General features: G+C 51.8%; 2 protein-coding genes across 2 annotated transcripts; both read left to right on the top strand.

Annotated features, from left to right (window-relative positions):
• Positions 1 to 5,380: 5,380 nt before the first annotated feature.
• On the top strand, positions 5,381 to 8,277 carry LOC129537931 (intestinal-type alkaline phosphatase-like). The gene is made up of 11 exons (XM_055397812.2): positions 5,381 to 5,447; positions 5,527 to 5,643; positions 5,747 to 5,862; positions 6,054 to 6,228; positions 6,308 to 6,480; positions 6,714 to 6,848; positions 6,935 to 7,007; positions 7,107 to 7,241; positions 7,330 to 7,521; positions 7,748 to 7,864; positions 7,985 to 8,277. The coding sequence occupies exons 1-11, from the start codon at positions 5,381 to 5,383 to the stop codon at positions 8,275 to 8,277; spliced, it is 1,593 nt and encodes a 530-aa protein (XP_055253787.2).
• Positions 8,278 to 19,438: 11,161 nt separating this feature from the next.
• Positions 19,439 to 22,374, top strand: LOC129537950 (intestinal-type alkaline phosphatase-like). Its single transcript, XM_055397836.2, has 11 exons — positions 19,439 to 19,505; positions 19,585 to 19,701; positions 19,816 to 19,931; positions 20,123 to 20,297; positions 20,377 to 20,549; positions 20,803 to 20,937; positions 21,027 to 21,099; positions 21,199 to 21,333; positions 21,424 to 21,615; positions 21,837 to 21,953; positions 22,079 to 22,374. The coding sequence occupies exons 1-11, from the start codon at positions 19,439 to 19,441 to the stop codon at positions 22,372 to 22,374; spliced, it is 1,596 nt and encodes a 531-aa protein (XP_055253811.1).
• The last annotated feature ends 3,595 nt before the right edge of the window (positions 22,375 to 25,969 follow it).

Genomic DNA, 25,969 nt, shown 5'->3' with positions numbered 1-25,969 from the left:
TCATGGAAAAGACCCTGATTCTGGGAAAGATTGAGGGCAGGACAAGAAGCGGGTGACAGAGGATGAGATAGTTGAATAGCATCACTGACTCAATGGACATAAGTTTGAGCAAACTCTGGAGATGGTGAAGGACAGGAAAGCCTGGCATACTGCAGTCCATGGAGTTGCAAAGAGTCGGATGTGACTGAAAAACAGTGATAAATGTGCCAAGAAAACCATTCCTAGTCTCTTTCTCTGGGGACTCCCTAGCTTACCTGCTTACACCTACAAGGGGCATCATGCTGGGGGCTAAGACAGGGCCCAGAGAGCCCAGGGTGGTAAATGGGGACACTGGTGGAAGGTGCTGGGCTCCATTTGAGACCCCACAGGACTAGGCCTTCTTCCCAGAGAACAGAGAGACTGGGACAACCGTCCCGTCCCCCACAGAGCAGGCTCCATGGAGCTGGCCATCCCCTGGCCCCAGGCATCTAAAACCCCAGAGTATAGGACTGGAGGTGTTATCTCTTACTGCAGAGCAGAAGCCATGCTGTCTGCTGCCTGGTCATCCCTGGGCCCCAGGGGAGGGAACATGACAGCCTCTCATCTCACTCAGGTGACTCAGGCCTGGGGGGTGGGGGTGGGGGGGCCAGGAGCCCTGGTGGGAACTTGGACAAACATTTTTATTTGCTGCCATGATATGTGGTTTGTATTTGGTCTCAGGCCCTGCCCAGGCCCAGGACAAAATTCACAATAAATCAAGTAGGAGCATAGCTGATGATCACTTAATGTCATTGTAAGAAGAACATTCAAAGACACTTTAGGAACTTCCCCAGTGATCCCAGTTGTTAAGAATACTCCTGCCTATGCTGGGAACCTGGAATCGGTTATCTGGTCCAAGAAGTTCCCACATGCTGCAGGGCACCTTAGGCTTTGTGCCACAGTCCCTGAGCCAGCGCCTCTGCCTGCTGGTCAAACTACTGAGCCTGCTGGTCAAACTACTGAGCCCACACGCTCCAGAGCCTGTGCTCTGCAACAAGAGAAGTCACCGCAGTGAGAAGCCCTCACATCACAATTGGAGAGTAGCCTGTGCTCAGCAACAATGAGTCAGTACAACGAAAATAAATACATTTTTTAAAAAGAAGAAACTTTATCCTCCACACCTATCAGGAGGGCTAAAATTAAAAAATGTCAAGAGAAAAAAAAAAATACCAGCGTCAACACCAAATGATGGTAAGAATGGAGAGAAGCTGAATCCCTCATACATTGCTGATGGGAACACAAAATGGTGTAGACACTGCAAAATGGTTTGGCAGTCCCCCCCCTCTTTTTTTTTTTTTTGAGCAGGGGTTGGGATCAGGGGGAGATATCCTAAAACAAAAACAAAAACTAAACATGCAACAACCACTAAAGTGAAGTGAAAGTCGCTCAGTCGTGTCTGACTCTTTGCGACCCCATGACTGTACAGTCCATGGAATTCTCCAGGCCAGAATACTGGAGTGGGTAGCCATTCCCTTCTCCAGAGGATCTTCCCAACTCAGGAATTAAACCCAGGTCTCCCACACTGCAGGCGGATTCTTTACCAGCTGAGCCACAAGGGAAGCCCAAGAAGACTGCAGTGGGTAGCTTATCCCTTTCTCTAGAGGATCTTCCCGATCCAGGAATCAAACCAGGGTCTTCTGCACTGCAGGTAGATTCTTTACCAACTTAGCTATGAAGGAAGCAATTGCACTCCTGGGGTCTTACCCAGAGAAACTGAATGCAATGCAATGCTCACACAGAAACCCATTCATGAAGATGTGTGGCTGTTTTCCTTTTTCTCTTTGGGTCTCGCTGTACAACTTGCAGGATCTTAATTACCTGACCAAGAATTGAACCAAGACCCACAGCAAGGGTAGTGCCCCTTCCTAACCCCAGGACCACCAGGCAATTCCCATAGCAGCTTTATTTATAACAGCCAAACCTGGAATCGGCCCAGAGGTCCTTCCACACGTGAACGGTTAAGCACGGCCTAGGGTCCACTCCATCCCAGACACAAGGAGTCAACTCCTGAGCCCTCCTCCAGTGAATGCCCAGGGAATTAGGCTGAGTGGGAGGAAAAGCCATTCCCAAAGACTGGGTGATTCCATTACTGTAACTTACTTGAATTGACAGGGTTTCAGGTTTTTGGTTTTTTTTTTTTTTTTTTTTCAGTTGCACCATGCAGCATGCAGGATCTTACTTAATTCAAAGGCCAGGTATGGAACATCCACCGCCAGCAGTGGAAGTGTGGAGTCTTAACCAGTGGACCAAGAGGGAGTCCCCAAAATGACAACATTTTACAAACAAAGGAAGCTATTAGGGACAGAGGGCAGGGTGATTATAAAGGGGTCCCAGGGGTTGGAGCTGTTCAGTGTCCTGACTGTGGTGTGATTACATGTATGATAGATGGTACAGAACTCACACACATGCAAGTGAGTGCAGGTAAAATGGCAGACTCTGAACATAAATGTGAAATCTGAGTTATACCGTTGGAGAAGATTGGAGAAAGCACGCAAGGGATGTCTGTATTATTTCTTACAACCACGTGTGAATCTACAGACATGTCACATGTCAAAAATTCACATTTAACAAAGGGACTGGGAATTCACTGGACTGAAGACAAATCTTGCAGTAACAAAAATTTAACCTATGGACTGATCAAAAGAATCAATCAATTAATTAAGGGCCTGCCCAGGAGTTAGTCCCTCCTGACCTTTAGCCAAGAATTTTCTGAGCACAGGACTATGCGGGGGACAGAGGCAGCTGTGGGGCAGCTGGCCAAGGCAGGAAGGATGCCCCTGCCACCCCCAGCAGCCAAGTCCTCTAAAGCAGGGGTCTCCAACCTTTTCAGCACCAGGGACCAGTTTCCTGGAAGATACGTTTTCCACAAACTGGAAAGAAGGGGGACGGTTTTGGGATGATTCAAGTGCATTAGATTTTATTGTGCACTTTATTTCCAATCAAATTCCGCCACTGATCTAACAGGAGGTACCAGTCCTCAGTCTGGAAGTGTTGGGACCCTTGCCCTAGAGGGTAAGTAGAAGATACCCTGGGTCAGCGTGCTGAGTGAGTGAACAGCAGGTCAAGGGAGGAAGAGCCCAGAGGCTCTGCCTGAGGGGAGGGCACGCTGGGGAGGGGGCTACCAAGGTCCACGGGGGTGGGCGGGACTGGGAGGAAGGGTTTTTTTTTTATTAAATTTTTTTGGGGGACATGTACATACTGCTAATTATCATTTAGTTATTTATTTTTGGCATGCTGGGTCTTCCTTGTTGCATGGGATCTTTCTCTAGTTGCAATGCAGAGGCTTCTCATTGCGGTGACTTCTCTCGTTGCAGAACACAGGCTCTAGAAGCACAGCTTCAGCAATTGCAGCACTCGAGCTCTGTAGTTGCAATGCATTGGCTCTCCTGCTTGCGAGCTTCTGTAGCTGCAGCTCAGGGGCTCTTGAGTTATGGCTCCCAGTGACTACAGCATTTGGCCTTCAGTGGTTGTGGCGCACAGCCTAAGTAGTTGCAGCTCCCAGGCTCTAGAGTGCCGGCTCAGCAGCTGTGGCACCCAAGCTTAGTTGCTCCACGCCAAGAAGAGTCAACTCACCAGGGATCGAACCCATATCCCCTGCACTTGCAAGCAAATTCTTATCCCCTGGGCTACCAGGGAAGTCTTAAAATTTTCTTAATTATGATAAAAAGCACAACATAAAAATTACCATCGTGGGACTTTCCTGCAGCCCAGGGGTTAAGATTCCACTGCAGATGGCATAGATTCCACCCATGCTTGAGGAACTAAGATTCAGAATGCTCTGTTGTGCATTTTTTTAAAAAGGAAGAAAATTTAAAAGAAAATAAAAGTTACTATCTTCACCATTTTTATACCCAGACCATTAATGTTATGTCTATTCACATAGTTGGCTAAGATGTACAGAACGTTGTCATCTTGTAAAACTGAAAGCCTGTATCTTGAACAAGTCCACAGTCCCCCTTCTTCCAACTCCTGGTGCCACAATCCAACTTTCTGATTCTAGTCATTTGACTACTTGAGATCCCTAGTGAAGTAGAACCACAGAGCGTTTGCCTTTTTCCGACTGACCTTTTTCACTGAGCATCATGTCTGCAAATTTCCCCCTTGTTATCGCAGGTGTGAGACTTACCTTCCTCTTTAAGGCAGCACAGTATTCCACTGCACAGCTGATCACAATCTGTTTATCCATTCGTCTGCTGCGGGTGCTGGACTTGCTTGTACCTCTTGCTACCATAAATAAGGCTGCTACAAATGTGGGTGTGCAAATTCCTCTTCCAGATCTTGATTTCAATTCTTGGGGATACACATCCAGAAGCGAGATTGCCGGATGGGAGGATTGCTTTGGAACCCTACCTGGGGTTACTAAAATCTTTTAGCTCCTAGGCTATTCCTGTGAGAGTGTGTGGCCTGTGGAGAGAACAGACTCACCCCTGGCTTCCATCTACCTGTCCAAGGGAGCAGAGGTCAATGTCACTTACGGGGCATGGGGCCCACGCCTGTCAACCCGTTTCAGGCACCTTACATACACACACACACACACACACACACACCTTACACACACACACACACACACAGCAGTGCAGACCCACCACTTCAGTACACACACACACACACACACACACACAGCAGCGCAGACCCACCACTTCAGTAACTGAAGACACAAACAAGGCCCCCGCTCTGCTGTCACCTCCAGCCCCACCCTTCTCCACAGCAGAAGCTGGGCCCAGGCTCCCCGGTGCCCCCCAGCCCAGTGCCCACGCCTCCTGCCCAGGTCAAGTCTGGTGAGGAGCTGAGCAGGGGGCAGGGTAGACAGGCCACCCCATGGATCTCTGCCTCAGGGAACCAGGGAACTAACCCAGGCCCCTGGCCCAGGCTGTGTCCGTCAGCACTGGGAACCAAACCAGGCCAAGGCTGAGTCTCAGAAAACACTGAACACACGAGAAGGAAGGAGAGATGGTTCTTCCACAGGACTTGCTGAGAAGAGAACTGGGAGGGAGGGAGCTCAGGACCTTGAAAATGTTCCTCAGGCCTAAGACATCTGCACCCTAATCCCCACCCCACCCTGAGGAGACAGGACAGCTAGGGACCATCCTGTGAGGGAGGGCCCTGCCTCCTCAGGACCCCTGCTGGCTCACCCCACCCACGACCTCCCCCTGGCAACAGGGCTCAAAGTCATAGGACAGGTAAGGGGCAGGGTGTGGCCACCCGGGGCACTGGGAGGGACATGGAGGCTTTTACAACAGGCAACCACAACCTCCCAGATTTAAGCCCAGGCAGCTAATACTGACCTGGGACCTTATGTCCCAGCCTTGCCCAAGACCTGGCCTCCCCAGGTCCCATCCTGACCCTCCGCCATCACACAGCCATGCAGGGGGCCTGCGTGCTGCTGCTGCTGGGCCTGTGGCTACAGCTCTCCCTCGGCCTCGTCCCAGGTAACCAGGCAGCTCCAGGCACTCCCTACTCACAGGGGAGACCCAAGGTTGACCTGACCTCCACTCTCCCCTTGGGCAGTTGAGGAGGAAGACCCCGCCTTCTGGAACCGCCAGGCAGCCCAGGCCCTCGATGTGGCTAAGAAGCTGCAGCCCATCCAGACAGCCGCCAAGAATGTCATCCTCTTCTTGGGGGACGGTGAGTGCACGAGGCCAGTCCCCCCACAGTCCTGGACCCCTGGGCTGCCTGCTGATCCAGGCTGGCCCCGGGGACTCAGACCTGACACAGTGTGTACCTTCAGGGATGGGGGTTTCCACGGTGACAGCCACTCGGATCCTAAAGGGGCAGATGGATGGCAAGCCAGGACCTGAGACACCCCTGGCCATGGATGAGTTTCCATATGTGGCTCTGTCCAAGGTAAGGGCCAAGTGACCTCAAGGTGGTCTACACCAGAGGGGTGGATGTGGGCCTAGGGAGCAGGGTAGGAGGGAAAGCCCCAGGAGGGTTAGGGGCTGAGATAGGGGCCAGGGGCTGTGAGGATGGGCCCAGGGCCTGGGTCAGGAGCTGGGTGTCTGCCCCAGCAGAGCTGAAGGCATCTCTGCCCCCAGACATACAATGTGGATAGAGATGTGCCCGACAGCGCAGGCACGACCACCGCCTACCTGTGTGGGGTCAAGACCCGTATGAAGATCATTGGTGTAAGTGCAGCCGCCCGCTACAACCAGTGCAACACGGCAAGGGGCAATGAGGTCACGTCTGTGATGAACCGGGCCAAGAAAGCAGGTGGGCTTGGGCGTCAGCTTCCTGGGCAGGGACAGGCTCAGAGACCTCAGTGACCCACCTTAACCTCTGCCACCCTCAGGGAAGTCAGTGGGAGTGGTGACCACCACCAGGGTGCAGCACGCCTCCCCAGCTGGGGCCTATGCACACACAGTGAACCGTAACTGGTATTCGGATGCTCAGATGCCTGCCCGGGCCAAGAGGGACGGCTGCCAGGACATTGCCACACAGATGGTCCACAACATGGACATTGACGTGAGTAGTGACATGAGGGCTGAGGACGGGGCTGGGCAGAGGGGATGGAACACATGTGCCCGTCCCAGGCAACCCAGAGTCTGGGGTCTTGCAGAGTCTCTGTGTGTTTGCCAGAATGAGGGGAGGTAACCATGTAGGAGGTACAGGTGGGGACAGGCCATTCCGCACACCTGGTGGATAGAGTTAAGCCAAGGGCCAGCCCCAAACCCGGCTGCCCTAATCTCTGGCCCCAGGTGATCCTGGGTGGAGGCCGAAAGTACATGTTTCCTGAGAGGACCCCAGACCCTGAATACCCAGAAAATGGCAGACAGAATGGAGTCCGGAAGGACAAGCGGAACCTGGTGCAGGAGTGGCAGGCCAAGCACCAGGTGATGGGGCTCGCGGGTGCGGGGGTGCAGCAGGGCCGGGCCTGGGGTGTCGGGCTATGGGCTGAGGCCTGGTTCTGCCCTCCCAGGGAGCCCAGTATGTGTGGAACCGTACGGCGCTCCTTCAGGCAGCCAATGACTCCAGTGTAACACACCTCATGGGTAACAACCCCACCCACCCCCACTGTCCTCCCCGGGATGGGTGCCACGGGCCACCCCCGTCCTCAGCTTGAGGGTCACCATTGGTCCCGTTTCCCACAGGCCTCTTTGAGCCGGGAGACATGGTCTATGACATCGACCGAGACAGCACCAAGGACCCATCCCTGGAGGAGATGACGGAGGCGGCCCTGCGAGTGCTGAGCAGAAACCCTCAGGGCTTCTTCCTTTTTGTGGAGGGTGCGTGGCAGCTCCTTGCCAATCAAGGGGAAAGGGGCAGCACTCAGGGTGGGTTTGGCATCACCCATCTTTCATGACCTTCTTGCAGGAGGCCGCATTGACCATGGACATCATGCAAACATGGCTTATCGGGCGCTGACCGAAGCGGTCATGTTCGACAATGCCATCGCCAAGGCTAGCCAGCTCACCAGTGAAGCAGACACATTGACCCTCATCACCGCCGACCACTCTCATGTCTTCACTTTCGGTGGCTACCCACTTCGTGGGACCTCCATTTTCGGTAATCCCTCAGAGAGTGGCAGGTCCTTGTCCCTAAGTTACCTGGCACAACGTGCTCTGAGCCAGTCCTGTTATCTGCCAAGTGGAGGAATATTAATACCAACTGCTCCTCTGAGCTCTGGTGAGGATTAAGTCAGTGAGCAGGCAAGAAGTGCTTGGGCTCAGCACAGAAGGGGCGCCCCAAAGACTGGGATCAGTGTAATCACGGGGTCCCCTCCACCCTGCAGGGCTGGCCGATGGCAAGGCCAGAGACGGTGGATCCTACACCTCCCTCCTTTATGGAAATGGCCCTGGATTCCGACTGGACTGGGGCTTACGACCTGATGTGGATGAAACCGAGAGCAGTGAGTGCACTGGGTGTGCCCTGGGGTGCAGGGGATGGCAGGAGGGGCGAACTCAGGCCTGGAACTCAGGCGAGGTCACGGCCACCTCCTTCCCACCCTGAATCCCCTCTCTCCTGCCAGTGGACCCCAACTACAAGCAACAAGCGGCAGTGCCCCTAGGGAGCGAGACCCACAGTGGTGAAGACGTTGCAGTGTTTGCACGAGGCCCGTGGGCACACCTGATGCACGGTGTGCAGGAGCAGACCTTCGTGGCGCATGTCATGGCCTTTGCTGCCTGCGTGGAGCCCTACGCCGACTGCCACCCTCAGCCCCCCACCATCCCCATGGACACCGCCCACCAGGCTGCCTGCCCATCCTCACTGGCACTGCTGGTCGGGGTTCTGCTGCAGCTGCTGGTGCCTGCCCTGCACTGACCCCCCACCGGCCCGGGCCTAGGGAACTCCTGAGCCCCTGCCGGGAATCTTCAGTGGGCCTGAACCACCTGGAAGCTGAGGTTTGACTTTCCTGTTATACCCACAGTCCTCAGTGCTCCCATCGGTGGCCTCAGATTTTGTGCAGATCCGCCCCAGCCCCCAGGAAAGACCAGGGCTCAGACCACCCGGTATTTTCTCCTGATCTAAGAGCCCTGCCTGAGGACCAGGCTGGCACCAGTGGTGTCCCCAAGGGGGCCAGGACCTACCAGACCCGAGGTGGGGGCTTCTGGGAGGCGCGGCTTCTTGTTGCATGGCTTCCAGGGAGCTGTTGCTTCTGGAGAGCTGTGGCTCCCCGTCCTCCTGAACCCAATCTGTGGGCACCTGGACAGTCAAGGAGGCGTCTGGGGCCAGGACAGTCTTGGGGCCCTTGACACAGAGTCCTCAGCGGCCCCTCCCAGGAACCCAGCGGTTTATAGAGAGGAGACAGTGACACAGAGGAGAGGAGATTGTCCCAGGTCCCTCAGCTGCTGTGAGGGTGGCCCCGGCGCCCCTTCCAGGCTGGGGGAGCCCAGGAGCAGCGGGGGAACTGGGGGTGGGAACACAGGCCCCGCACTCCTGGGAGGGAGGAAGCAGCCCTCAAATAAACTGTTCTAAGTGTGATAAAGGAGTGATATGTGTGGGAAGAGAAGCCCCTAGGTGGGGGCACAGAGGGTGTGTCTGTGTATGTGTGTGTGCGTGTGCGTGGGGGGAGGGGTGATTCACATCAGGAAGTCAGGGAGGGGCTGATGAGGGGCTGACACTGAGCAAAGACCAAAGGCTGTGAGGGCAGGAATAACACAGGACAGCCGTGCAGGGCCCCGAGGGAGTCAGCAGGGCCAGGTGAGGCCAGCCGCAGGACTAGTTGGGGCTTTCCCCTCCCCCAAAGCCAGGCTTTCACCTTCTCTGAAAACAGAGGGACATTCCCCAGCCCCAGTGCTCATCCTTCCTACCTCCCAGCTTGATGCCCAGGCGGTCATCTGGTGGCTTGTCACTTCCTTGGTCCCGTGAGGTCAACAAGATGTGGCCCTCAAGAAAAAGGCCTTCCCTGGTGGCTCAGCTGATAAAGCATCCTCCTGCAATGTAGGAAACCTGGGTTTGATCCGTGGGTTGGGAAGATCCCCTGAAGAAGGGAAAGGCTATCCACCCCAAGATTCTGGCCTGGAGAATTCCATGGACTGTATAGTCCATTGGGGTTGCAAAGAGTCAGATAGGAATGAATGACTTTCACTATAAGCTTGTGTTTGCTTCTTGCATGCCAGTTCCTGTGGGGACATTCATACCACTCCTACGGGGCTGGTGGGAGACAGAAATGAGAGGGGGACATGAGGGCCCAGGGAGCACTTGCCCTAGAAAGAAAGCCTCCATTTCTGCAAATCTGGGGAAGGAGTGGGTTGGCTCTAGATCTTCAAAACCTTCTGTTCCCAGCTGCTGCCCTGCTCTCATCTGTGTGGCAGGACTGTCACTGCATCTCCAGGGGACACCCTGAGATTGGGAGGGCAGGAGGCAGGCAGAAGGCATTCAGTCCCCACCCCCACGGATGCCCTGGTGCCTCAAGGAGCTCAGCGTCACCCCCTGCTGACAGTACGTACAGTGGGGGCTGAGACAGGGCCCAGGGAGCCCGGGGTGGCAAATGCGGACAATTTGCTGAGCTCTAGATGAGACCCCACAGGACAAGGCCTTCTTCCCAGAGAACAGAGACTGGAACAACCAGCCCCCACAGAGCAGGCTCCATGGAACTGGCCTGGCCTCCCAAGCATCCATAACCCCGAAGTACAAGACCTGAGGTGTTGTCTCTTACTGCAGAGCAGAAGCCATGCTGCTTGCTGCCTGGTTATCCCTGGGCCCCAGGGGAGGGAGTGTAACAGACTCTCATCTCACTCAAGTGACTCAGGCCCAGAGCGGGGAGCTGGGTGCCCTGGTGGGGACTTGGACAAACACCCTTTGTTTACTGCAAGTGACACGTGGTTTGTATTTGGTCTTCAGTCCCGCTCAGGCACAGGAGAAAATTCCTAAGAAACTGAGAGTGATCATAGCTCCTGATCACTTAATGTCATCATAAGAAGAATATTCAAAGAAACTTTAGGGACTTCCCTGGTGGTCCACTGGCTAAGAATCCTTCTGCCAATGCAGGGAACCCGGATTCAATCTCTCATCCAGGAAGTTCCCACATGCTGCAGGGCAATTCAGTCCTAGTCCCACAACAACTGAGCCAGCTCTTAAGAGTCTGTGCTCTGCAACAGGGAGAAGTCACCACAATGAGAAGCCATCCCACTTCAATTAGAAAGGAGTCCCTGATCACCGCAACCACAGAAAGTCCATGCTCAGCAACAAAGATCCAGGGCAGCCAGAGTAAACAAATACTCCATACCCATCAGAATGACTAAAATTAAAAACAGTGGCAACAGCAAGCGGTGTGAATCGAGAAAAATGGACTCCCTCGTATGTTGCAAGTGGGAGTGCAAAGCTGTGCAGCCACTCTACAAAACAGTTTGGCAGTTTTGTTTTGTTTTGCTTTATGGGGAGGTGTTGGGGGAGGTGAGATCCAAAAAAAAAAAAATGCTACATACACAGCAACCATATGACCTAGCAATTGCACTCTTGAGCATATACCCCCCAAAATGCAATGAAATGGAATGCTCACACAGAAACCTGTAAGTGAAGATTTGTGCTGTTTTTCTTTTTTCTCTCTCCTTTGGCATTCTTGCACAACTTGCAGGATCTTAGTTCCCTGACCAGGAATTGAACCGAGGCCCACAATAGCAAAAACATCCATTCCTAACACCAGGACCTCCAGGGAATCCCCACAGCAGCTTTATTTATAACAGCCAAACCTGGAATTGGCCCAGAGGTCCTTCCACGTGTGAATGGTTAAACACGGCCTAGGGTCCACTCACGGAGAAGGCAATGGCAAGCCACTCCAGTACTCTTGCCTAGAAAATCGCATGGACAGAGAAGCCTGGTGGGCTGCAGTCCATGGGGTCGCTACTAGTCAGACACGACTGAGCGACTTCACTTTCACTTTTCACTTTTCACTTTCACACATTGGAGAAGGAAATGGCAACCCACTCCAGTGTTCTTGCCTGGAGAATCCCAGGGATGGCGGAGCCTGGTCGGCTGTCGTCTATGGGGTCGCACAGAGTCGGACACGACTGAAGCGACTTAGCAGCAGCAGCAGCAGCAGGGTCCACTCATATACAAAGTGTCAATTACTGAGCCTTGTTCCACAAAATCCCCACAGAATTAGGCTGAGATTTAGGAATTAGGAAAGAAAGATCATTCCCAAAGACTGGGTGATTCCATTCCTGTAACTTATTTGAAATGATGGGGTTTATTTGTTTATTTTTTGGTTGCACCATGTAGCATGCAAGATCTTACTTAGTTCAAAGTATGGAACACCCACTGCCAGCAGTGGAAGTGTGGAGTCTTAACCAGTGGACCAAGAGGGAGTTCGTAAAATAACATTTTACAAACACAGGAAGCTGTTAGGGACAGAGGGCAGGGTGGTTATAAAGGGCCCTGGAGGTTGGAGCTGTTCAGTGTCCTGATTGTGGTGTGTTTACATGAACCCACACGTGTGACAGATGGTACAGAATCCACACACATGAAAGTGAGTGCAGGTAAAACGGCAGACTCTGAAAATAAATGTGAAAATCTGTGAGTTATACAGTCGGAGGAGATTGGAGGAAGCACGCAAGGGATGTCTGTATTATTTCTTACAACCACGTGTGAATCTACAGACATTTCATGTCAAAAATTCACATTTAACAAAGGGACAGGGAATTCACTGGACTGAAGACAAATCTTGGAGTAACAAAAATTTAACCTATGGACTGATCAAAAGAATCAATCAATTAATTAAGGGCCTGCCCAGGAGTTAGTCCCTCCTGACCTTTAGCCAAGAGTTTTCTGAGCACAGGACTATGTGGGGGACAGCGGCAGCTGTGGGGTGGGGGACAGAGGCAGGAAAGATGCCCTCCACCCCCAGCAGGCAGGTCGTCTAAAGCAGGGGTCTCCAACCTTTTCAGCACCAGGGACCAGTTTCCTGGAAGATACGTTTTCCACAAACTGGAAAGAAGGGGGACGGTTTTGGGATGATTCAAGTGCATTAGATTTTATTGTGCACTTTATTTCTAATCAAATTCCGCCACTAACCTAATGGGAGGTACCAGTCCTCAGTCTGGAAGGGTTGGGGACCTCTGCTCTAGAGGGTAAGTAGAGAATACCCTGAGTCAGCCTGCTGAGTGAGTGAACAGCAGGTCAAGGGAGGAGGAGCCCAGAGGCTCTGCCCGAGGGGAGGGCATAGCGGGAAGAGGGCTACCAAGGTCCACTGGGGTGGGCAGGGCTTGCAGGAAGGAATTTTTTCTTTGGAAAAGAAATGTTTTTTTGACATGTACACATGGCTGTATTTATTTGCTTGCATGCTAAGTCGCTTTGCAACCCTATGGACCATAGCCCTCCCCCCACCCCCAGACTCCTCTTTCCCTGGGATCTCCAGGCAAAAATACGGGAGGGGGTTGCTATTTCCTCCTCCAGGGGATCTTCCCAATCCAAGGATCGAACTCATGTCTCTTAGGTCTCCTGCATTGGCAAGCGGGTTCTTTACCACTAGCACCACCTGGGAATCCCGTATTTATTTATTTATTACAGGCTGTGCTGAGTCTTCCTTGCTGCACACAGACTTTCTCTACTTGCACGGAGTGGGGCTACTCTAGTTGCGGTGCACAGGCTTCTCCCTGCAGTGACTTCTCTTCTTGCAGATCACAGGCTCTAGTGGAGCAAGCTCCATAGTTGTGACTTGCTGGCTTTAGGGCGGGAAATCTTCAGTAATTGCATCACTAGGGTGAATTATTTGGGGCTCCGAGGCTCTAGAGGGATTCAGTTCAGTTCAGTCGCTCAGTTGTGTCCGACTCTTTGCGACCCAATGAATCACAGCACGCCAGGCCTCCCTGTCCATCACCAACTCCCAGAGTTCACTCAAACTCATGTCCATCGAGTCGGTGATGCCATCCAGCCATCTCATTCTCTGTCGTCCCCTACTACTCCCACCCCCAATCATTCCCAGCATCAGAGTCTTTTCCAGTGAGTCAACTCGTCGCATGAGGTGGCCAAAGTATTGGAGTTTCAGCTTTAGCATCAGTCCTTCCAATGAACACCCAGGATTGATCTCCTTTAGAATGGACTGGTTAGATCTCCTTGTAGTCCAAGGGACTCTCAAGAGTCTTCTCCAACACCACAGTTCAAAAGCATCAATTCTTCGACGATCAGCTTTCTTCACAGTCCAACTCTCACATCCATACATAACCACTGGAAAAACCATAGCCTTGACTAGACGGACCTTGGTTGGTAAAGTAATGTCTCTGCTTTCTAATATGCTGTCTAGGTTGGTCATAACTTTCCTTCCAAGGAGTAAGTATCTTTTAATTTCATGGCTGCAAGCAGCATCCGCAGTGATTTTGGAGCCCAAAAAAATAAAGTCTGACACTGTTTCCACTGTTTCTCCAGCTATTACCCATGAAGTGATGGGACCAGATGCCATGATCTTTGGTTTCTGAATGTTGAGCTTCAAGCCAACCTTTTCACTCTCCTCTTTCACTTTCATCAAGAGGCTTTTGAGTTCCTCTTCACTTTCTGCCATAAGGGTGGTGTCATCTGCATATCTGAGGTTATTGATATTTCTTTCAGCAATCTTGATTCCAGCTTGTGCTTCTTCCAGCCCAGCGTTCCTCATGATGTACTCTGGATATAACTTAAATAAGCAGGGTGACAATATACAACATTGACGTACTCCTTTTCCTATTTGGAACCAATCTGTTGTTCCATGTGCAGTTCTGACTGTTGCTTCCTGACCTGCATACAGGTTTCTCAAGAGGCAGGTCAGGTGGTCTGGTATTCCCATCTTTCAGAATTTACCACAATTTATTGTAATCCACACAGTCAAAGGCTTTGGCATAGTCAATGAAGCAGAAATAGATGTTTTTCTGGAACTCTCTTGCTTTTTCCATGATCCAGCGGATGTTGGCAATTTGATCTCTGGTGCCTCTGCCTTTTCTAAAACCTGCTTGAACATCTGGAAGTTCACGGTTCACATATTGCTGAAGCCTGGCTTGGAGAATTTTGAGCATGACTTTACTAGCGTGTGAGATGAGTGCAATTGTGCAGTAGTTTGAGCATTCTTTGACATTGCCTTTCTTTGGGATTGGAATGAAGACTGACCTTTTCCAGTCCTGTGGCCATTGCTGAGTTTTCCAAATTTGCTGTCATATTGAGTGCAGCACTTTCACAGCATCATCTTTCAGGATTTGAAATAGCTCAACTGGAATTCCATCACCTCCACTAGCTTTGTTCATAGTGATGCTTTCTAAGGCCCACTTGACTTCACATTCCATGATGTCTGGATGATGTCTGGCTCTAGGTCAGTGATCACACCATCGTGATTATCTTGATCGTACAGTTCTTCTGTGTATTCTTGCCACCTCTTCTTAATATCTTCTGCTTCTGTTAGGTCCATACCATACCATTTCTGTCCTTGATCAAGCCCATCTTTGCATGAAATGTTCCCTTGGCATCTCTAATTTTCTTGAAGAGATCTCTTGTTTTTGGTGGCATTGACCACTGAGGAAGGCTTTCTTATCTCTCCTTGCTATTCTTTGGAACTCTGCATTCAGATGCTTATGTTTTTCCTTTTCTCCTTTGCTTTTCGCTTCTCTTCTTTTCACAGCTATTTGTAAGGCCTCCTCAGACAACCATTTTGCTTTTTTGCATTTCTTTTCCATGGGGATGGTCTTGGTCCCTGTCTCCTGTACAACGTTACGAACCTCCGTCCAGAGTTCATCAGGCACTCTATCTATCAGATCTAGACCTTTAAATCTATTTCTTACTTCCACTGTATAATCATAAGGGATTTGATTTAGGTCATATCTGAATGGTCTAGTGGTTTTACCATCTGGCAATAAGGAGTTCATGATCTGAGCCACAGTCAGCTCCTGGTCTTGTTTTTGCTAACTGTATACAGCTTCTCCATCTTTGGCTGCAAAGAATATAATCAATCTGATTTCGGTGTTGACCATCTGGTGATGTCCATGTGTAGAGTCTTCTCTTGTGTTGTTAGAAGGGGGTGTTTGCCATGACCAGTGCGTTCTCTTGGCAAAACTCTGCTTTTGTTCTCCAACAAAACTTTGCCTTTGCCCTGCTTCACTCCGTGCTCCAAGGCCAAATTTGCCTGTTACTTCAGGTGTTTCTTGACTTCCTACTTTTGCATTCCAGTCCCCTATAATGAAAAGGACATCTTTTTTGGGTGTTAGTTCTAAAAGGTCTTGTAGGTCTTCATAGAACCATTCAACTTCGGCTTCTTCAGCGTTACTGGTTGGGGCATAGGCCTGGATTACTGTAATATTGAATGGTTTGCCTTGGAAACGAACAGAAATCATTCTGTCGTTTTTAAGATCACATCCAAGTACTGCATTTCGGACTCTTTTGTTGACCATGATGGCTACTCCATTTCTTCTAAGGGATTCCTGCCCACAGTAGTAGATGTAATGGTCATCTGAGTTAAATTCACTCATTCCAGTCCATTTTAGTTCACTGAATGTCTACGTTCACTCTTGCCATCTCCTGTTTGACCACTTCCAATTTGCTTTGATTCATGGACCTAACATTCCAGGTTCCTATGCAATATTGCTCTTTACAGCATCGGACCTTGCTTCTATCACCAGTCACTTCCACAACTGGGTATTGGTTTTGCTTTGGCTCCATCCCTTCATTCTTTCTGGAGTTATGTCTCCACTGATCTCCAGTAGCATACTGGGCACCTAGCGACCTGGGGAATTCCTCATTCAGTATCCTATCATTTTGCCTTTTCATACTGTTCATGGGGTTCTCAAGGCAAGTATACTGAAGTGGTTTGCCATTCCCTTCTCCAGTGGACCACATTCTATCAGACCTCTCCACCATAACCCGCCTGTCTTGGGTGGCCCCACACGGCATGGCTTAGTTTCATTGAGTTAGACAGGGCTGTGGTCCATGTGATCAGATCAGGAATCCCATAGTTTTCTATGATTATGATTTCAGTGTGTCTGCCCTCTGATGCCCCCTCGCAATACCTACTGTCTTATTTGGGTTTCTCTTACCTTGGTCGTGGGATATCTCTTCACAGCTGCTCCAGCAAAGCGCAGCCACTGCACCTTACTTTGGACAAGGGGTATCTCCTCAAGGCCACCCCTCCTGACCTTGAACGTGAAGTAGCTCCTCTCGGCCCTCCTGCACCCACGCAGCCACCGCCTCTTGGACGTGGGGTAGCTCCTCTCAGCCACGCTTCTGCGCTGTGGTCAGTTGTGCCAGAGCCGGCATCTAAGCTTCAGAAATTGTGGAGCACAGCCTAAATAGTTATGGCTCATAAGCACTAGAGTTCAGGCTCAGTAGCTGTATCTCCCAGGTTTAGTTGCTCCAAGGGACGTGGAATCTTCCCGGACCACGGATCGAACCTGTGTCCCTGGCACTGGCAGGTGGGTGGATATTATCCACTGTGCCACTAGGCCAGTCCAAAAAAATTTTCTGATTAAAAAATATATCTATAAATTTTACCATCTTGGGACTTGACCTGCAGTCCAAAGGTTAAGATTCCCCACTTCCACCACTTGGGGCAGGTTCCATCCTTTCTGGAGGAACTAAGATCCTGAATGTCTAGGTATGCAGGAAAAAAATGAAAACTTAAAAAGGGAGCAAAAGTTACCTTTTTATTCGCCATTCGTATAATCTAGTTCAGTAGTGCTGTCTATTTATACGGTTGGCCACAGATCTCCAGAACTTTCTCATCTTGAAAACTGAAAGTCTGTTTCTGCTAAACAAGTCCCCAGTCCCCTCCTCCCAGCTCCTGGCGGCCACCATCCAACTTTCTATTTCTATGCATTTGACTACTAGAGCTACCTAGTGAAGTAGAATCACATAGCATTTGGCTTTTTTGTGAGTGGTTTTTTTCACTGAGCATCATGTCTACAAGGTTCATTCATGGTGTAGAAAATGTCAGACTTTCCTTCCTTTCCAAGGTTGCATAGTATTCTGTTGCATAGCTGTATCACACTTCGTTTATCCATTTGTCTGCTGTGGATGGCTGAGGATGCCTGCACCTCTTGGCTACTGTGAATAATGCTGCCACAAACATGGGTGTGCAAATACCTCTTCCAGATCCTGTTTTCAATTCTTGAGGATACACAGCCAGAATTGGGATTGCTAGATGGGAGGAATGCTTTTGAACCTAACCTGGGGTTACTGAAACCTCTTAGCTCCTTATGACGAGCTACACTTGTGAGTGTGTGAATGACCTGTGGCGAGAATAGACTCACCCCTGCCTTCCATCTATCTGTCCAAAGAAGAGGAGGTCAAGTCATGTACTGAGCACTGGACCCACCCCTGCCAGCCCTTTTCAGGCACCTTACACACAAACAGGGAGAAATATCAGCAACCTCAGATATGCAGATTATACCACCCTTAAGGCAGAAAGCAAAGAGGAACTAAAGAGCCTCTTGATGAAAGTGAAAGAGGAGAGTGAAAAAGCTGGCTTAAAACTCAACATTCAGAAAACAAAGATCCTGGCATCTGGTCCCATTGAAAGTGAAAGTGAAGTCGCTCAGTCATGTCAGACTCTTTGTGACCCCATGGACTATAGCCCACCAAGCTCCTCCATCCATGGGATTTTCTAGGCAAGAGCACTGGAGCGGGTTGCCATTTCCTTCTCCAGGGGATCTTCCCAACCCAGGGATCGAACCTGGGTTCGTCTCCCGCATTATGGGCAGACGCTTTGCTGTCTGAGCCATCAGGGAATGGCAAATAGATGGGGAAACAATGGAAACAGTGACAGACTTTATTTTTTTGGGCTCCAAGATCACTTCAGATGGTGACTGCAGTCATGAAATTAAAAGACGCCTGCTCCTTGGAAGAAAAGCTATGACTGACCTAGATAGCATATTAAAAGGCAGAGGTATTACTTTACTTACAAAGGTCTGTCCAATCAAAGTTATGGTTTTTCCAGTAGTCATGTATGGATGTGAGAGTTGGACCATAAAGAAAGCTGAGCACCGAAGAATTGATCCTTTTGAGCTGTGGTGTTGGAGAAGACTCTTGAGAGTCCCTTGGACCACAAGGAGATCACACCAGTCAATCCTAAAGGAAATCAGTCCTGAATATTCATTGGAAGGACTGATGCTGAAGCTGAAGCTCCAATACTTTGCCACCTGATGGGAAGAACTGACTCATTGAAAAAAACCCTGATGCTGGGAAAGATTGAAGGCAGGGGGAGAAGGGGATGACAGAGGATGAGATGGCTGGCTGGCATCACCGACTCGATGGACGTGAGTTTGAGCAAGCTCTGGGAGTCGGTGATGGCCAGCATGCTGCAGTCCATGGGTGGCCAAGAGCACCTGACTCTATGACTGAGCAACTAAACTGACTGATTGACTACACACAAACATCAGTGCTCACCCAGTCTGGCCTTCAGTAATTAACACAAAGACAAGGCCCCCCGCTCTGCTTCACCTCCAGCCCCCCACTTCTCCACGGTAGAGGGGCCCCACCTAGCCCAGTGCCCATCCCACTAGCCCAGGTCAAGCCTGCTGAGAAGTAGAGTGCCTCTCTGCCTCAGGAAACCAAACCTAGGCCGCAGGTCCAGGCTCTGTGCTTCCAATTCCACTTCCCTCAGCACCCAGCACCAACGCTGAGTCTCAGAAAATACACATGAGAAGGAAGGAGAGATGGTTCTCCCACAGGACTTGGGAGGAGCCTCAGTCAGGACCTTGAAAGTGTTCCTCAGGCCTAAGACATCTGCACCCTAATCTCCACCCCACCCTGAGGAGACAAGACAGCTAGGGACCATCCTGTGAGGGAGGGACCTGAATCCTCAGGATCCCTGCTGGCTCAGCCCCACCCACCACCTCCCTCTGGCAACAGGGCTGAAAGTCATAGGGCAGGTAAGGGGCAGGGTGTGGTTACCTGGGGCACTGGGAGGGACATGGAGACTTTATAGCAGGGAATTAAGCCTGGGCAGCCAGTGCTACAGCTTGTAAGATATCCCAGCCTTGCCCAAGACCCAGCCTCGCCTGGCCCCATCCTGACCCTCTGCCATCACACAGCCATGCAGGGGGCCTGCGTGCTGCTGCTGCTGGGCCTGTGGCTACAGCTCTCCCTCGGCCTTGTCCCAGGTAACCAGGCAGCTCCCAGCACCCCCTACTCACAGGGGTGGCCCCAGGCTGACCTGACCTCCACTCTCCCCTTGGGCAGTTGAGGAGGAAGACCCTGCCTTCTGGAACCGCCAGGCGGCCCAGGCCCTCGATGTGGCTAAGAAGCTGCAGCCCATCCAGACAGCTGCCAAGAATGTCATCCTCTTCTTGGGGGACGGTGAGTGCATGAGGCCGGTCCACCCCCTGTCCCCCCACAGTCCTGGAACCCTGGGCTGCCGGCTGATCCAGGATGGCCCCAGGGACTCAGACCTGACACAGTGTGTATCTTCAGGGATGGGGGTTTCCACGGTGACAGCCGCTCGGATCCTAAAGGGGCAGATGGATGGCAAGCCAGGACCTGAGACACCCCTGGCCATGGACCAGTTCCCCTACATGGCTCTTTCCAAGGTAAGGGCCAAGCAACCTCAGGGTGGTCTACACCAGAGGGGTGGGTGTGGGCCTAGGGAACAGGGTAGGAGGGAAAGCCCCAGGAGGGTTGGGGGCTGAGATAGGGACTGGGTGCTGTGAGGATGGGCCCAGGGCCTGGGTCAGGAGCTGGGTGTCTGCCCCAGCAGAACTGAAGGCGTCTCTGCTCCCAGACATACAATGTGGACAGAGATGTACCAGACAGCGCAGGCACAACCACTGCCTACCTGTGTGGGGTCAAGACCAACATGAGGACCATTGGTGTAAGTGCAGCCGCCCGCTTCGACCAGTGCAACACGACACGTGGCAATGAGGTCACGTCTGTGATGAACCGGGCCAAGAAAGCAGGTGGGTTTGGGGGTTAGTTTCTTGGGCAGGGACAGGCTCAGAGACCTTGGTGGCCCACTGTGACCTCTGCCACCCTCAGGGAAGTCAGTGGGAGTGGTGACCACCACCAGGGTGCAGGATGCATCACCAGCAGGGGCCTATGCGCACACTGTGAACCGAGACTGGTTCTCCGACGCTGACCTGCCTGCCGATGCACAGACGTATGGCTGCCAGGACATCGCCACTCAGCTCGTCTACAACATGGACATTGACGTGCGACATGATGGGCATGGGGCGAGGCTGGGCAGAGGAGGGTGGGATACACTCTCAGCACAGTTTCGGGCAGCCCACCGTTCTGGGGTCTCTCAGGGTCTCTGTGTTGGTGGGGGTGGGGTCACCCTGTAGGAGTTAACTGGTGGGGACAAACCATCCCACAGACCTGATTGGGGAGGCAGGGACTGTGTGAGGGGGGTGAGGAAAGGGCCAACCAGGCCTTGAACCCACCTGCCCTTACCTCTGGTCCCAGGTGATCCTGGGTGGAGGCCGAAAGTACATGTTTCCTGAGGGGACCCCAGACCCTGAATACCCAGATGATGCCAGTGAGAATGGAGTCCGGAAGGACAAGCGGAATCTGGTGCAGGAGTGGCAGGCCAAGCACCAGGTGATGGGGGCTCATGGGTGTGGGGGTGCAGCGGGGCCAGGCCTGGGGTGTCGGGCTAATGGGCTGAGGCCTGGTTCTGCCCCTTCCAGGGAGCCAAGTATGTGTGGAACCGCACGGCGCTCCTTCAGGCAGCCAATGACTCCAGTGTAACACACCTCATGGGTAACAACCACACCCACCCCCACTGTCCTCCCCGGGATGGGTGCCACGGGTCACCCCCGTCCTCAGCTTGAGGGTCGCCATTGGTCCGCTTTCCAATAGGCCTCTTTCAGCCAGGAGAAATGGCCTATGACATCTTCCGAGACCACACCAAGGACCCATCTCTGGAGGAGATGACGGAGGTGGCCCTGCGAGTGCTGAGCAGAAACCCTCGGGGCTTCTTCCTCTTCGTGGAGGGTGAGGGGCAGCTCCCTGCGGATCAGAGGGGGAAGGGGTGGCCTCAGGGTGGGTCTGGCATCACTCACCTTCCACGTGACTTTATTGCAGGAGGCCGCATTGACCATGGACATCATGCAAACATAGCTTATCGGGCGCTGACTGAGACAATCATGTTCGACAATGCCATCGCCAAGGCTAGCCAGCTCACCAGTGAAGCAGACACACTGACCCTCGTCACCGCCGACCACTCCCATGTCTTCACTTTCGGTGGCTACCCCCTTCGTGGGACCTCCATTTTTGGTAATCCCACGGAAGTGACAGGTCCTTGCCCCTAAGTTACCTGGCGCAAAGTGTTCTGAGCCAGTCCCCTTATCTGCCAAGTGGAGTAATAATAGGAACTGCCCTACTTCACTCTGGTAAGGATTAAACCAGTGAACATCAAGAGGTGCCTCAGCTCAGCACACAGGAGGTGCCCCAAAAGCTGGGGTCAGTGTGATCACAGGGTTCCCTCTCTCCTGCAGGGCTGGCCGATGGCAAGGCCAGAGATGGCAAGTCCTACACCACCCTCCTCTATGGCAATGGCCCGGGGTACCTGTTGGTCAGGGGCTCACGACCTAATGTGAATGAAAAGGAGAGCAGTGAGTGCAGTGGGTGGGCCCTGGGGAGCAAGGGAGGGAGGGATGGGAGGAGGGGAAGACCCTACTTGGGAACTCCTGGGATGGGGAGGCCACCTCCCTTCCCTGAATGCCCTCCTTCCTCTCAGTGGACCCCGAGTACCAGCAGCAAGCAGCAGTGCCCCTAGGGAGCGAGACCCATGCCGGTGAGGACGTGGCAGTGTTTGCACGAGGCCCATGGGCACACCTGATGCACGGCGTGCAAGAGCAGACCTTCGTGGCGCATGTCATGGCCTTTGCTGCCTGCGTGGAGCCCTACACCACCGACTGCCACCCTCACCCCCACAGCGGTCCCTCGGACACCGCCCGCCAGGCTGCCTGCCCATCCTCACTGGCACTGCTGGCCGGGGCCCTACTGCTGCTGCTGGTGCCCACCCTGTACTGACCCCCACCCACCCGGGCCTCAGGGCCTCCTCCGCAGCCCCAACCTTGATGGACCCAAAACACCCTGGAGGCTGAAACCCTGATTTTCCTGTGAGAGCCACAGTCCTCAGTGCCCCCAGCCTCGGTGGCCTTTACAATTTTGAGGAGCTGCCCCATATTCGAGGATATTCCAGGCAGGGCCTCAGACCACCCAGTCTCTTCCCACCCAGAAGCCCTGCCTGAGGACCAGGCTGGCACCAGAGGTGTCCCCCACATCGAACCAGGGCCTACCAGACCCCCACTGGGGGCTTCCGGGAGGCATGGCTTCTGGTTGCCTGACTTCCGGGAAGCATAGCTCCAGGGGAGTTGGGGCTTCCGTCCTCCTGAAACCCACCCTGTGGGCACCTCGCCAGCCAAGGAGACATCTGGGGCCAGGAGCTCCGGGGAACCTTCGACACAGAGTCCTCAGCGGCCCCTCCCAGGAACCCAGTGATTTACAACGAGGAGACAGCGACACAGAGGAGAGGAGATTGTCCCAGGTCCCTCAGCTGCTGTGAAGGCGTCCCCGGTGCCCCTTCCAGGCTGGGGGAGCCCAGGAGCAGCGGGGGAACTGGGGGTGGGGACACAGGCCCTGCACTCCTGGGAGGGAGGAAGCAGCCCTCAAATAAATTGCTCTAAGTGTGATACGGGAGTGATACGTGTGGGAAGAGAAGCTCTCAGCAGGTGGGGGCACAGTGTGTATGTGTGTGAGGTGGGTGGTGATTCACATCAGGAGGTCAGGGAGGGGCTGAGAGGCTGACACTGAGCAAAGACCAAAGGCGGTGAGGGTGGGAGCAACAGCAGTGCAAGGGCCCCAAGGGGGCCTCAGCTGGCCCAGCTGAGGCCAGCATCGGGACCAGCTGGGAGGAGCAGGGCAGGTAAAGAAGGTCAAAGCTGAGGGAATGGGACGTTGGGGGAGGAGCTGAAACTTCATCCAGAGAGTGATGGAAGGCTGTGAGCACCCACATAACAGGACTGGAAGACTCTAGAAAATACCATGCTGGCTACTGAGAAGGGAGTGACAGTGGATGAGATGGTTGGACGGAATCACCAAATCACTGGACATGAGTCTGAGCAAGCTCGGGGAGGTAGTGAAGGACAGGGAAGCTGTGTTTTTGTTTGAAGGCTGATGGATGGGGTGGGCATGGGGCAGAGGTGGGAGCTGGGGAACCAGAGAGGAAGTACAAGTGAAAGGGAAAGTTTCACATTTCTTCCTTTCTTTTGGCTGTGTTGGGTCTTTGTTGCTGCTAGTGGCCTCTCCAGTGGCAAGTGGGGGCTACTGTCTAGCTGAGGTGTGTGGGCTTCTCGTGGTGGCGTCTCTCGTTGCAGAGCACAGGCTCTAGGGCGGGTGGGCTTCAGTAACTGCAGTTTGCGGGCTCAGTTGTTCCACAGCATGTGGGATCTTCCCAGACCATAGATTCAATCCCTGTCCCCTACGTTGGCAGTCAGATCCTTAACCACTGGACCACAAGGGAAGTCCCTAATATTTCTGAGCTCTAAAAACATTCCAGAGCAACCACTCCAAAAAACTACACTGATGGCATATGTAAGTCATCCTAAAGGGAGTATTTCAAAGAATTTAAAAGGGTGAAACAGCCATATTTGCTAATAAATTTTACACAATTACAAATTTCTTTGTACATTTCCAAAGTTGCAAGAAAGCATTTTGCCTTCACTGGCAATGTTAATTTGTGTATGCCTCCTTATTTACTCCCCTTTTGCTTTGGCTGAGTCAAGCGTTGGTTTGAAGGCCAGGCTCTCAGGGCTATTTACTGAAACTCTGGGTTGTTGTTTAGTCACTCAGTCGTGACTGACTCTGTGACCCCATGGACTGTGGCCCACCAAGCTCCTCCGTCCATGGGATTCTCCAGGCAAGCATACTGGAGCCGGTTGCCATTTCCTTCTCCATTATGCTTCATAAATGCATTCAAAACCCAAGGGAACCCTGCATTTTCAAACCACAGGTTTTAAAAGCAAATTGCTCTGGAATTCATGGTGATCTCTGCAGAACTTTGAATAGCCCAACAACCACCGAACTGTACACTTGAAAAGGGTGAATTCTGTGGTATATAAATAATACCTAAATGTTAAAAAGTTTCTGTTTCCAAGTTTTTTCTAAATACGTAAGCATGAGGGATTTTATTAGCCAAACAGTGTTGACCATGAGATCATGGACACATTCTCAAGCATCAGTTTGTTAAAAGTCTTGACCTTGAAGAAGCAGATGCAGGGGAAGTACGCTTACTTTTCCAAATTTTATTGGGTGCTCAAGATGGATAGGGCTTGTCACCTCAAGAACTCTCAGCACATGGGTCTTTAAGAAAGAAAGGGAGTCAGGAAGAAAGAGGGCAGAAGGACTCATGCCAGCCCCCTTCAATACCTTACCAACAACATGGCTCATAATGTGGGGCTGTTCTGGAACATTCTCATGGTCATCCCCAATCTCATTACCAAGTGTCTCTCATAAAGCTTCTTGACTCGGACAATCTTGGTTTCAGCAAGTTAACACCACCAATTGCTTCCCTCATAGCTCAGTTGGTAAAGAATCTGCCTGCAATGCAGGAAACCCCAATTCCATTCCTGGGTCGGGAAGATCTGCTGAAGCGGCAATACGCTACCCACTCCAGTATTCTTGGGCTTCCCTGGTAGCTCAGATGGTAAAGAATCTGCCTGTGATGCAGCAGACCTGGGTTCGATCCCTGGGTTGGGAAGATCCCTTGAAGAAGGGAAAGGCTACGCACTCCAGTATTCTGGCCTGGAGAATTCCATGGATTGTATAGTCCATGGGGCCACAAAGAGTCAGACATGACTGAGCAACTTTCACTTTCACCACTGATGGCTCTTGCAGCATTTTATGTGCTCTCAAGGTTTCTGGATCTTCCCTGCAATGGTTGACCATGGATGGACCAGTGAGTGAGCTGTGCAGGTTCTGCTACCTCTACAGCGTTTTATCCATTCAGAATCCTTTAACATCACATCCTGTAGAGTAGCCATTCCATCAGTGGGTGCACTTACGGTGTTCTCCCCAAATGACACTGTTTTTGTTAAACAAACGATGAACTGTTGAAAACATATATTCCCTGCTGTATCTTACCTCTAGTGACTCACTCACAAAAAAAAGAAAAAAATCTGGTCTGCATATTTCATTATTGGAACAGAATCCAGCAAATACCGTAAGCCGAGATGTGTAGAAACATCTGTGCTTTCAGCCAACTGTTCCTCCCACACTGGGTAATTTGCTCTGACACTTTTTTTTCCCCATCTACAGCAGTGTTTTTTCTACATCTTCCAACAGTAATCATTGATGAAGAAATGCCTTTTGTTTTTTTCAAAGACCATTTTCTGTTCACTGTTTCTGCCATTTTTACTGCAGCAGAAAGAATAAATGTTTGCCTGGTGTTAGGTGCTTTTTGTCTTATGCCATTATGTAAGAAACTTTAAAAGAGCCTTCCAAATACTCATCATTGCTTAGGAAAATATCAAAAATACTAGTGGAACAGCACATCATTTTAAACATTACTGGGAAAGAACTCTGTCTTCATGTTGGGATAGCTTAGTTTTTGAATGTCTTTCTAAAC

The sequence above is a fragment of the Moschus berezovskii genome, chromosome 2, assembly GCF_049115385.1.
Source record: "Moschus berezovskii isolate FMDL1 chromosome 2, NW_MosBer_1.0, whole genome shotgun sequence".
Taxonomy (NCBI): domain Eukaryota; kingdom Metazoa; phylum Chordata; class Mammalia; order Artiodactyla; family Moschidae; genus Moschus; species Moschus berezovskii.
The sequence above is the reverse complement of the archived record's forward strand: the minus strand, read 5'-3'. Positions and strand labels throughout refer to the sequence as shown.

What these genes read in the sequence shown, in the direction of transcription:
- LOC129537931 (XM_055397812.2), top strand. Translation starts at nt 5,381, where the DNA reads ATGCAGGGGGCCTGCGTGCTGCTGCTGCTGGGCCTGTGGCTACAGCTC. An exon ending in AGTGGCAGGCCAAGCACCAG is followed by an intron (nt 6,849 to 6,934) that starts GTGATGGGGCTC and finishes CTGCCCTCCCAG; the next exon opens with GGAGCCCAGTATGTGTGGAA. An exon ending in TGTGGATGAAACCGAGAGCA is followed by an intron (nt 7,865 to 7,984) that starts GTGAGTGCACTG and finishes CTCTCCTGCCAG; the next exon opens with TGGACCCCAACTACAAGCAA.
- LOC129537950 (XM_055397836.2), top strand. Translation starts at nt 19,439, where the DNA reads ATGCAGGGGGCCTGCGTGCTGCTGCTGCTGGGCCTGTGGCTACAGCTC. An exon ending in GAACCGGGCCAAGAAAGCAG is followed by an intron (nt 20,298 to 20,376) that starts GTGGGTTTGGGG and finishes TGCCACCCTCAG; the next exon opens with GGAAGTCAGTGGGAGTGGTG. An exon ending in CTTCTTCCTCTTCGTGGAGG is followed by an intron (nt 21,334 to 21,423) that starts GTGAGGGGCAGC and finishes ACTTTATTGCAG; the next exon opens with GAGGCCGCATTGACCATGGA.